This window comes from Muscardinus avellanarius, assembly GCF_963383645.1.
Source record: "Muscardinus avellanarius genome assembly, chromosome: 15".
Lineage (NCBI taxonomy): Eukaryota > Metazoa > Chordata > Mammalia > Rodentia > Gliridae > Muscardinus > Muscardinus avellanarius.
The window spans coordinates 89,534,223-89,545,333 of record NC_137801.1 but is presented as its reverse complement, the minus strand read 5'-3'; the positions used below and the strand labels follow the sequence as shown (position 1 = coordinate 89,545,333).

At 59.3% G+C, this 11,111-nt stretch overlaps 1 protein-coding gene across 1 annotated transcript; it reads right to left on the bottom strand.

The window, feature by feature from the left end:
• Nucleotides 1–373: 373 nt before the first annotated feature.
• CNGA3 (cyclic nucleotide gated channel subunit alpha 3) lies at nucleotides 374–10,768 on the bottom strand (the record flags this gene model as incomplete). Its single annotated transcript, XM_080711459.1, has 8 exons — nucleotides 374–1,785; nucleotides 3,719–3,825; nucleotides 4,496–4,603; nucleotides 5,510–5,531; nucleotides 6,248–6,387; nucleotides 7,093–7,152; nucleotides 8,224–8,403; nucleotides 10,707–10,768. The coding sequence occupies 8 exons, from the start codon at nucleotides 10,766–10,768 to the stop codon at nucleotides 374–376; spliced, it is 2,091 nt and encodes a 696-aa protein (XP_080567585.1).
• Between the last annotated feature and the right edge of the window lie 343 nt (nucleotides 10,769–11,111).

Below are 11,111 nucleotides of genomic sequence, written 5' to 3'. Positions count from 1 at the left end.
GCCTTCAATCCTGCCAACCTCCTATCTCAGCCTCCCCAGTACTGGGCTCACAGGTGTGTGCCGCTGTGCCTAGTCCGTCCGTTCTTTCTTTCTTTCTTTCTTTCTTTCTTTCTTTCTTTCTCTTCCTTTTCCCTCTTTCTTTCTTTCCCTTTTTCTCCTTTCTCCCTTCCTCCTCCCCTCCTCCCTTCCCCTCTCTGCGTACTTTTATACACTTGAACCGAGGACATTTGACCCCACGTCCATAGCACATGTGGCGCAGACCTCGTGACGGACGCCATGAGTTTCTGAGGAGGAAAAGACTCCGTCTGCGGTGGCACAGCGTGCAGGGAGCGCGCAGGGCTGGAATGGCCCGGCCAGTCCCGCGGCAAGCAGCTCAGGGCTGGGCGCCCTGGGTCTCTCCAGCCTCCCCCGGAGCCTCCCCTTGGGGCGGGAGGCTGCTCCCGCGGGCCTCCGCCCGGCGCTCCAGCCAGCTGAGGCGCTGCTTCACCGCCATCTGCGCGGCGTGGTACTCGGCCAGCAGCCGCGCCACCCGGGTCTGCAGCGCGTCCAGGGAGGCCTCCAGCTGCCCCACCTTCTCGTGGATGTCCTGCGGGTCCGCCCCGGCGCCGGCCAGGTCCTCCTCGATCAGGTTGTCCTTCCTCAGGATCTGCCGCCCCTTCTCCTCCAGGGCCTTCTTGGCGTCGGGGTACTCGGTGAGCACCCCCATCAGGTCGTCCTTGGACAGGCAGAACAAGTCGGAGTAGCCGATGCTCCGGATGTTGGCCGTCCTGCGGTTCCCCGACTTGCTGCCCCTGATGTTCAAGACGCTGACCTCGCCGAAGTAGCTGCCGTCGCCGAGGACCGCGCGCTGGGTGACGCCGTCGTCGGCCACCACGGCCAGCCTGCCCTCTTTGATGATGTACATCTCCCGCCCGATGTCCCCCTTCCGGCACACGTAGTCCCCGGGGCTGAACACGGCGGGCCGGAGCTTCAGCACCAGCTCCACCAGCAGCCCCGCCTCGCAGTCCTGGAAGATGCGGACCTTCCTGAGGGTGTCCAGGTGCACATTGATGGCGATCTCGGCCCGCAGCTTGTCGGGGAGGCTCCTGAGCACCTCCTTTTCATCCACCGTCTTCCTGTTGGCCCACAGGTAGTCAAACCACCGGATGACCCGCGCCTCCAGGTCCTTGGTCACCTTGCGGAAGCGCATGTACTGCTTGACGGAGTCCACCTTGGCCTGGAACTCGGCCCTGGAAGCATTCATGTTCGAGATCATGGCACCCACGTTGCCCACGATGGTGGCAAAGATCAGGACGCCCACCAGGAAGTCGATGACCACGAAGAGGTACTCCTCGTCCTTCACGGGGGGCGGGGTCTCGCCGATGGTGGTCAGGGTCAAGGTGGACCAGTAGAGGCTGTAGATGTACTTCCTGGAGAGGCGCCCGTACTCCGGCCTGGAGACGTTTGGGTAGACCCAGGAGTCTGTCCCGAAGCCAATGAGCTTGGAAATGGCGAAGTAGACGCAGGCGTTCCAGTGGATGATCACGAGGATGTACAGCACCAGGTTCCCGATCCTGAACACGTTGGGGTGGCTGGTCCTCGTCTCCGTACGGTCGAAGAACTCGAAGAGCCGGGAAAACCTCAGGAGGCGGTTGAGCCTCACCTCCGGGCAGTTCGGGCCCCACTTTAAGTAAGCCAGGTCTGTGGGGACCAGAGACAGCACATCCAGCTTGAAGTTCAAGGTCTCCGTGTAGCGTTTCCACAGGCGCTCGGCATCCCTGACCATTAAGCCTTGCTCAAGAAAGCCTGGAGGAGGGGAGGAGGGGGCAACGTCACCTGGACGCAGGGGAAACCTGATTTGTTTGTTTTTGATGGTACTGGGTATTAAACACAGGGGCACTCTACCTCCGAGCCACACCCCCACCCCGTTTTTTATCTTTTGATTTTGAAACGGTCTTGCTGGTTTGTTGAGAGTCTCACTACGTTGTTGCGTCTGGCCTCAACCCTGCGATCCTCCTGTCCCAGCCTCCCAAGTGCTGCGTCCCAGGTGTGCACCACCACGCCCGGCTCCAAGTGCGTTCACCTCACGGTCGGTGAAGCCAGAGAGCACGGAGCACGTGGGTAGAGAGGGCCACTGTCCGCGCTTCCTGGACGCCTGGGGGCGTCCCAGCCTTGGGATTCCTCGCCGCATTAAGACTTCTCTTTCAATTCTGACAGCTTTTTCTTTTGGACCATGGTCCAAGACCACGTGGCTTCCACATCCCCCTGTCCCCAGCTTCCCACTAGATCGCAGCAGAGCAGCCCTTCCCGTGGGGCTCGCCAAGGCCGGACCGGGCCACTCACTGTGCTCCAGTGACCCCCGTGCCAGCCTCAAGCTGTGCGTTGGGACCCTCGTGCGGGAGACGCAGGGGGCCGGTCGGGCATGGCGGGCAGCCTCTGTGATGCTGGGCAAGCCTCTGGCCCTGGGTTTCTGAATCGGTGAGGTGGATACCGTCACGCCTGCCCTTCGGGTCTCAGGCCACTCTCGTAGGACACGAGCTGAGCTTGGCTCACAGAGCCACGCTCAGGCTGGCTGCGGGGAGCCACGGGGCTCACGGCCACAGCTGCACGGCCAGCTCGTTCTCTTGTACCGGATTAACCCAAGGGCAGTACCTCCGAGCCACACCCTCAGCCCTTTTTAGTTTTTATTTTATTTGTATTTTGGTAGTAGGGGTTGAACCCAGGGACATTCTACCTCTCAGCAACACCCCTAGCCCTATTTTATTTTGAAACAGGACTCACCAAGTGGTTGAGGCTGGCCTTGAACCTGTGATTCTCTTATCTCAGCCTCCCAAGTACTGGGATTACAGGTGTGTGCCACTGTGCCCAGCTTGGTGTTGTTTTTAGCTCAAAAATCTTGGAAGAGACAAGCAGGGCCTTGACCAGCCTAGTGATTCTCTTTGTGGGTTGGTAAAAAGTACGCTAAGGGTGATGTCTCTGAGTGCCAGCCAGTGCTGAAATTCAGTCCCAACCAGAGGCACCTGGAAGGAGTCCTCATCCCCAAGCCCTGCTTCAGGTTTTATTTATTACTAATTAATTAATTTATTTATTTATGTTTTTGGTAATACTGGGTTGAACCCAAAGGCATTCTACCTCTGAGCTGAACCCCCACCCCAATTTTATTTCTTATTTGGAAGCAGGGTCTCACTAAGTTGCTGAGCGCCTCGCCAAGTTTTCGAGGCTGGCTTCGAACCTGCGAACCTCCTGTCTCAGCCTCCCAGGTACTGGGATTACAAGTGTGCGCCACCACGCCTGGCTGCTTCAGATTTTAGTTCTCCCCACATTAAAACTCCTCCAGAAGCTACGGGGAAGCATATCCTGGCCCCTAAGAAGAACCCGAGCTTGGCCACACCCACCCTCCACTCACACTGGTGTTCTGACTTTGCAGGTGACGCAAACGAGGTCCAGAGAGACAGTGTGACTTGCTCAAGTCCCTACAGGTCATGGGAGTCAGAGCCCAAGCCTGGGACCCTTGACCCCGGATCCCTGACCCCTGCTTGGGTTCCTGTCTGGTGTTCAGCGTAGAGGGGCCCCAGACGACAGCCCACACTTCAGGTTAGGGGTCCGAGCCCTTTCGGGCCCTCGGGGTCTAGGTAGATGATGTCCGCATGCCATTCTGGTGTCCATCAGCACCCCTGTCGTCCCCCACCCCAGGTCTGCGGCCTGGCCTGGCGGAGTCCCCAGCCAGGGACGCACTCACCCGTGCGGGCTCGCACCAGCATGTCCAAGCTGTAGAGAAGATCTGCCGAGTAGTCCAGGACCAGCCACAGGGCCAGGTGCTCCGACTGAAGCTCATCAAAACAGGCCCTGTGCAAGCCAAGCGGCAGACAGGAGACGGCGGCTGTGCGCTGGCCGGGCTGCGGACACGGCTCACGGCGTCCGGAGCCAGCCCCGCCGCAGGCTCCTGCCCAGTGCAACCGGTGACTCCCTGAGGGGACCCACACGTGGGCTTGGCCCCTGTGTCTGGTAGAAAGGGCCGGCTCAGCCCTGCATCCAGTCTGCGCTCACAGAGGGATGTCCAGAACAATAATGGCTTCCTCTACACCCCAGAAGGTCAGGCTCACCTAGAACACCCCAAGCCCACGTCTACCTCAAAAGAGTAAACCCCCAAAGCTCACGCTCGGCTCAGAACACCCCAACCACACCCACCTTCAAGGGAGTAGCCACGTGCCCGTACCCAGCGCGGCCACCCACTTAGAACAGCCCGGCGCCCGCAGGTGTCTCTGGGGAGCACCACCTCCAGGCTGCGTCCCTCTCTGCAGGAAGCCCAGAAATACCCAGCTGCTTCCCCTGGGAAGAACAGAACCCGGCTGCCCCCCCAGGCCCGGCTAGCCACCGGCGGCTCAGGGAACCGTGGATCACCTCCTCTGAGAACCTCCTGGTTTTACAGGAGAGACTGAGGCATTGGCGCTCTGTGTGGCTGCAAGGAGACCAGAGCTCCACCTGTGGCCCTCGGCCCACCGCGCGGCCTGCCTACCTGCACACGAGCAGACACCAGTTGTAGAACACCGGCAGGGCGATGACGCCCAGCCAGCGGTAGTAGAGCTTGCCCGCGGGGTCCACCACCAGGGCGCGCCGCTTCCTTCTGAAACACAGATGTCTCTGGTCTCAAAACCTGCCTCTGGATCAAATGAAAGCCCGGATTCCACGCGGGGCCCAGCAAACCTAGGGAAGTAGAATTCACAGGAGCCGGAGCGGGTGTGCGGCGTGCGCACAGATGGGCTCCGACTTAGACGGGCCCACTGAGGGTCTTCCAGTGCGCAATGGTGTGAAAGTAATATTCCTTCAGAACCGGCACGGTGGCGCACGCCTACAACCCCAGCACTCGGGAGGCTGAGACAGGAGGATCGCAGGTCCAAGGCCAGTCGGGGCAACTTAGTGAGGCTCTGTTTTGAAATAAAATAAAATGGGGCTGGGTATGCGGTTTAGTGGTAGAACACCTCTAGGTGCAATCTCGATACTGCAAAACACTTGTCCAAGGTCATAAAACTCTTGGCTGACCGAGTTGAAATACAAATGCTCTTAACTAGTATAGATATTAAATATGTTCTCTCTCTCCCATATATATACCTAGAAAAAGCTGGATATATATCCAACATATGTATAGTACTGGGGATTGACCTCGGGGCACTTTTTCTTCAACCTCCAGCCCTTTTCTTTTGTATTTGTTGAAACAGGGTGTGGCTAAACTGCTGAAGCTTTAAACCTGCGCTCCTGTCTCAGCCTCCTAAGACCAGGATTGCGGCGGCGTGCTCCGGCGCCCAGCTAGAGGGCGAGCTTTGATAGCAGGATCCCAGTGTTAACAGGAAATGCACTTTTTATGTGTGTAACGGTTTTATTTATGTAACGGGTGTGTTTTTGCCTTCCAAATACTAAGGCACATATGAATAAAATGGTGTCAAATTCAACGCAGGTTCAAGGACGCCTTTACACTTGAATTGCAACCATATCTGGTGTACAGACTAACTCAGAGCCTGTCTTAGGCGCACACCCATACCAGTCGCAGCGGCGAGCTGCAGGCGGTTCGGCAGCAGCCGGTTTCAGCGCAGTGGAATGCCACGCGTGACCCCAGAGCCACCTTCTGTCCGTGAGTGGCTCCTGGTCACGACACAGGCTGGAGTTCCTAGACTCTGTTTTGGTGTTGAGGGCTGCTTAATTCCAGCATTGAGAATAAAATCAAATTAAGGGCTTTGGAATAAGCCGGGCGTGATGGCACAGCTGTAATCCCAGCCCTTGGGGCGGAGACAGGAAGATCCCAGGTTTGAAGCAACGTAAGTGAGACCCTTCGCTACTTGAGCAAGACCCCGTCTCAAATAAAATAGGGCTGGGGGTGTAATTCGGAGGCAGAATGCCCCTGGCTTGAGTCCCCAATACCACAAAAACCTTTTAAAGAACTTCTCTGTAATCCCGTCTTTTGAGAGCGTTAAGTCATTCAGCGCCGGGCGTGGTGGGCACGCTTGTCATCCCCGCACTTGGGAGGCGGAGACAGGAGGATCGCGCTGCTTTGAAGCCAGCCCCTCTGGCTTAGGAGACCCTGTTTCCAAGTAAAAAAAATATAAAATAGGTCTGGGAGAGTAGCCCAGAGGTAGAAGGGTTCCATCCCCAGTGCCAAAAAATAAAAATAAAAATAAAAATTGCTAAGTGAGAAGGCCAAACGCCGCCCTAAGCCGCCCTTAACCCTGGGCCCGCTGGCCGTGCTGTCGGGCCTGGCGTCTTAATGCTGGCTCACCAGCAGAGGGCGCTGCCCGCGAGCTCTGGGGCACTTCTCCCTGCGATTTAATGGCCAGGCCGGGGGCCCTGGCTTGAGGGCCGGGGCCTTTCCTCTGCCTACCCGACTGCGACTGCGGAGAGCCGACTGCGGAGAGCCGACTGCGGAGAGCCGACTGCGGAGAGCCGACTGCGGAGAGCCGAGGGAAGGCCCAGCACCTGCAGCTGCGTCCACGAAGCCGTCCGGCGGCCCCAAAGGAACCTATGCAGCAGAGCGGCCTTCGCGTCGGGACGTGAGGGCTGAGCCGCGTCTGCGCCCTTCCGGCCGGCCACAAACCGCAGTGGCTCCTGGTCTCATCGGTTTTTATTCGTGGCTCCCCTGAACTTCGCTTTGAAGAGAGAAGACATCGTTTTTCTCTCTTGACCAATGGCCTTTGAGGCTCTGGGTTTGATGTGTGAATTTTTGCAAACAGAACGCAGGTTCCCTTCATGAAGGAGACAGAAAACGTTCCGGGGCACCCTCAGAAAAGCCGGCCCGAGGCTGCACTGAGGCCTGGCTCCTGCAAGACCCCTTGGCATTTTTGTTGTGGTTGTTGTTTTGGATACTGGAGATTGAACCAGATTGAAGCAGGGTCTCTCTAAGTTGCTGAGGCTGGCCTCGAACCTGGGATCCTCCTGTCTCAGCCTCCCAAGTACTGGGATTATAGAAGATTGTCACCGTGCCTGGCTAGAGAGGAAAATGACTCCCAAAGAAGTCACGGAGAGGGACAGGGATGGAATGCAGTGCTGAGGCTTGGGAGGACGGGAGCGGGGCACTTAAGGAGGACTCTGCAGGAGGAGGCGGCTCTGCTGGGCGGGGCTACTCACCCCTCCTGCGAGCTGTGGCTGGCGGTAGCCTGAGTGCTGCTGCTGGCCAGGGGCTGGGTGCTGCGGGAGACAGGGATGGACTCAGGGCCACGTCCTCCTCGCTGGGTCATTCCAGTGATCCCACCCCCTCTCCGAGCTCTTCCTTCCCCTCACAGCCTGAAGGACACCGCTGTCTCGTGTATTTTCAGGGACAAAGATGTTTTGTGACTGCTTAGTTCGCGCCTTGAGAGAAAGAGGACCGACCCTTGGCTGAGCGGAGGTCTCTAAAGAAGTGAGAACTTGAGGCTTGAATCCTGTCCCGCTTCTGGGCCTCCGGCTCCCCTGGGTTTCCTTCCCTGGACCCCGAGTGGGGCACCGACCCCTCCAGGAGCCCCCGGGGAGTGCTCTGGGTGCTTCCTTGCTGGCTGGGCGGGAAGGTGCAGGAGCCTGGCGGCCTGGCTCTCAAAGCCAGCCTCCTTTGGTGTGATTCTAATTAGCGGGGCGAGCCGGGTGTGTGAGTGCAGTGCTCGGGAGGTAGAGACAGAGGAATGAAGCTTTGAGGCCAGCCTCAGCAAGTACGGAGACTCGCCACCCTAGAGAGACCCTGCTTCCAAATAAGAAACAAACTGGCCGCGCACAGGATTTTCTCCCTCCTCACTGCACCTCCCGGAGTCGCCTTCCACCCCAGGGCCAGGCACCTCCGTCCCGGAGTCTCATAAGAGGTGGGCTGGCTCTGCACAGATGGTTTGAGGCTGAGTTCACGGGGCCCAACTCCCCGGTGCTTCCTGGTGCTCTACGGGAGGAGGGCCATCCCCGGGTGCCCCGCTGCCTGCCGGGGCAGGATTTTAGATGAGCTGGTGAGCACGCGGCAGGAAGGAGGGCACATCAGCCCAGGGGTGCAGGCGCTGTGCGCACACCTCTGACCCCATCCGCCCAGGTCAGACCCGCACAGGAGGTAAGGCCTGTCTCTGCGGACACTGTGCTTTGCAGCGGGGACTTTGCCTCCGAAGAATAGAAACCCTCTTCCTTCTGTCTGGGAAGCCTGCCCGCTTGCTTGGCCTCCCGGTCCCTGCTTGGGCGTCCCGGGTTCAAGCCCCGTCGGAGCTGGCGAAGCGAGGGCAGGTCGCTCCGCCCAACCGCTCCCTCGCTTACCTCGGCCCTCCGTCTGGCGGCCCCTGGCTGCCCGTGCTGGACTGGGCGCGGCCGTCCCTGCTGGACACCTCCTTGAGCTCGGCTCTGTGGAAACGCTCCAGGAAAGAGTCGGGTCTTTGGTGCTGGGAGTGTAGGCGCCTGGCGGCCCATGAGCGCAGAGAGACGACCGGCCGTGCCAGCCTGGAAGGGCAGGGGCCGGGGATGGCAGTCGGAGGGGAGGTGGGAGAGCGAGGGGTGGGGGCCCTTCACTGCCTCCCTCTGCGCCTGCGGCCTGCGGCAGAGCCCCCTTGCTAAGACACGGCGTCTGTGTCTTTATTCTAGCTTCGTTTTGTAACTCTCCAAAGGCACGTCCTTCACGCGGGGCGCTGACGGGGGAAGCCCTTGTTGGGTCAAGGACTACTAGGCGCCACCCTTGTTAGGACCGCTGAGCCTCCCAAGAGGAACACCACGCCATTTGCAAACGCGGTGTAAAGGAACCCGCAGCCCCAAACGACATAGACTCTTCCCAGTGTGGATCCTCAGGCGGAGCCAGGCCTGTCCCGGCTGTGTGCGGCGCCTTTGCCGGATCTCTGTCCTAGAACTGGGCCCCCGTGGGGGTGGGCTGAGAGCGCAGCCCCAGCCCCGAGCCCAGCGCCGCGCTATCTTGGCTGTGCCCCGCGCTATCTTGGCTGTGCCCCGCGCCATCAGGGGGGAGTTTCAACTCCCTCTCTGCTCTGGTTTCCAAAAGCCTCCGCAGTGTTCTCACTGGACAGTTGTCCCCAACAAGGTCAGTTCTGAGCCTGGCACCTCGTCACACACCTTGACCCTAACCACACCGTGTCCTTGGCCTTAGGGAAACACCCACGGAGGGACAGGGCTGCGGGACTGCTGGGAGGGTCTGCCTGCCCGGCCTGGCCTCCGCTCTGCCGAGGGGGTGGAAACAAGGCCGGCCTCCCTCCAGCCTCAGCCAACAGGCCCAGGGATGCCTGACCCCCCCAAGCCGCTCGAGCCTCGGAGGACCGAGAGCCTTCCAAGCCGGGGGCGGAAGTGCCACCCCAAGACCACATGGTGGAGGCCATCTTCGCTGCTACTGCTGGAGGCCATCTTCGCTGCTACTGCTGGTGTGTGAGCCGAGGAGGCGGGGCGGGCGCAGCAGCCAGGAAATAGCCCGGGTGAGAGAGAAGTGGCTGCCCGCCCTTCTAGGTGCCCAGCTTCTATTTCCCAGATGCAGATGTCAGCCTACAGCAGTGCCCCGCCCCGCCCCGCCCCGCCAGGCATCTTTTAGTGGGAGATGTATTTCCTCCCTCCCTCCCTCCCACCTTCCCTCCCTGGCTCCCTCCCTTCCTCTCTCTTTTCTTTTTCTTTCTTTCCTCTTTCTTTCTTTCTTTCTTTCTTTCTTTCTTTCTTTCTTTCTTTCTCTTTCTTTCTTTCTTTATTTTTTTCTCCTCTAGTGATTGGACCCAGAAGCATTCTACTTCCAAGCTACACTCCCAGCCCTTTTTACTTTTTATTTTGAAACAGGGTCTTGCTGTGTTCCTGAGGCTGGCCTTGAACCTGTGATCCTCCTGTCTCAGCCTTCCATGTGCTGGGCTTCCAGGTGTGCACCACCACGCTGAGCCACTTTGAAGGTGCTCCCTTCCTCGTGACAGAAGAGCCTTAAGATAGCATTTGTTGGTAAAACAAATTCATTGACGGCCACCTAAGGCCGGCTCCAGTGTCCTCCGTGGTCACTCACAGTAAAGGAGCGTGAAAAAAAAAGATGATCAAGAACTGGCCGGGCACGGCGGGCACGCTGTGATCCCAGCGCTCGGGAGGCTGGAACAGGAGGATCAGGGCTCCAGGCCAGCCTCAGCTACCTGGTGAGGCCCTCTGCAACTCAGTGAGACCCTGCTTCAAAATAAAGAATAAAAAACAGGGCTGGGGTGTAGCTTGGAGGTCGAATGCCCCTGGGGTCATCCCAGTACCGCCAAAATTAAAATAAATAAATAAATAAATAAATAAATAACCAAATTTGAGGGCAATAATCTTAAGTAAAACCAAACACATGGCCAGGTGCGAGCGTTAAAGTGCGGCCCGGCTGCCGTCAGAGGCAGACAGAGCCGGGTGCCCGCCGTGCCCGCCTTGCCAGTCCTCTGTGCGGACGCGTGCTGTGGCGGGCGGCACCATCAGCGCCCCGCAGGCGGTTCCGACCCGGCCGCCACTGCCCTCGGCCAGCACCAGGGCCGTCTGGTCCTTACCACCGTGTCCAGCTGGCTTTCACCTGGACTCTTTCAGAACCGAGCACGCTCCTCATCACCAACTACGACTAAAGCAATTTCAGATCAAGGTGTTTCTTGGTCTTTTCTGAGCCGTGATCCACGGGACTGTGGTCGCTCACCGAGGGCTGCTCGGCCCCACCTGCTCTTCCCCAGAGCCCCCTCCCCTCCCCTCCTCCGCAGGGCTTCCCAAGCGTGCCTGCTTCCTCTGCCCACCCCCCTTCCCAGGTGAGGGCTGGCTGGAGTTACCTGGCGAGCCCCCGGCGGGCGGGGGAGCTCTGCGCGGCTGCAGCCAGTCCTCTGGGCTCCATGGCGACGCCTGGTCCCAAGATGGCCTCCTCGCGTGGCCAGGCCCTGGGAAAGCAAGCGTGCAGCTAGCCAAATTGATTTCACACGCGCCGCCGCTGGACACGGGGGCGAGATGTGCAGAAGCCTGCTGCAGGAGAGAAGCCAAAGGCGCTCCCACTCCCCCCAGCGGGCCTGGCGCCCTGGGCACGCCAGCCTCTCCCCGTGGCAAGGCTGACCAGAGGAGGCGGCTCAGCCTGCCGTCCCAGTGCGGGAGGCCAAGGCAGGAGGATGGCAGGTTGGAGGCTGGGCTCAGCTACTTAGCGAGGCTCTGTTTCAAAATAAAGAAATAAAAAGGGCTGGGGTTTA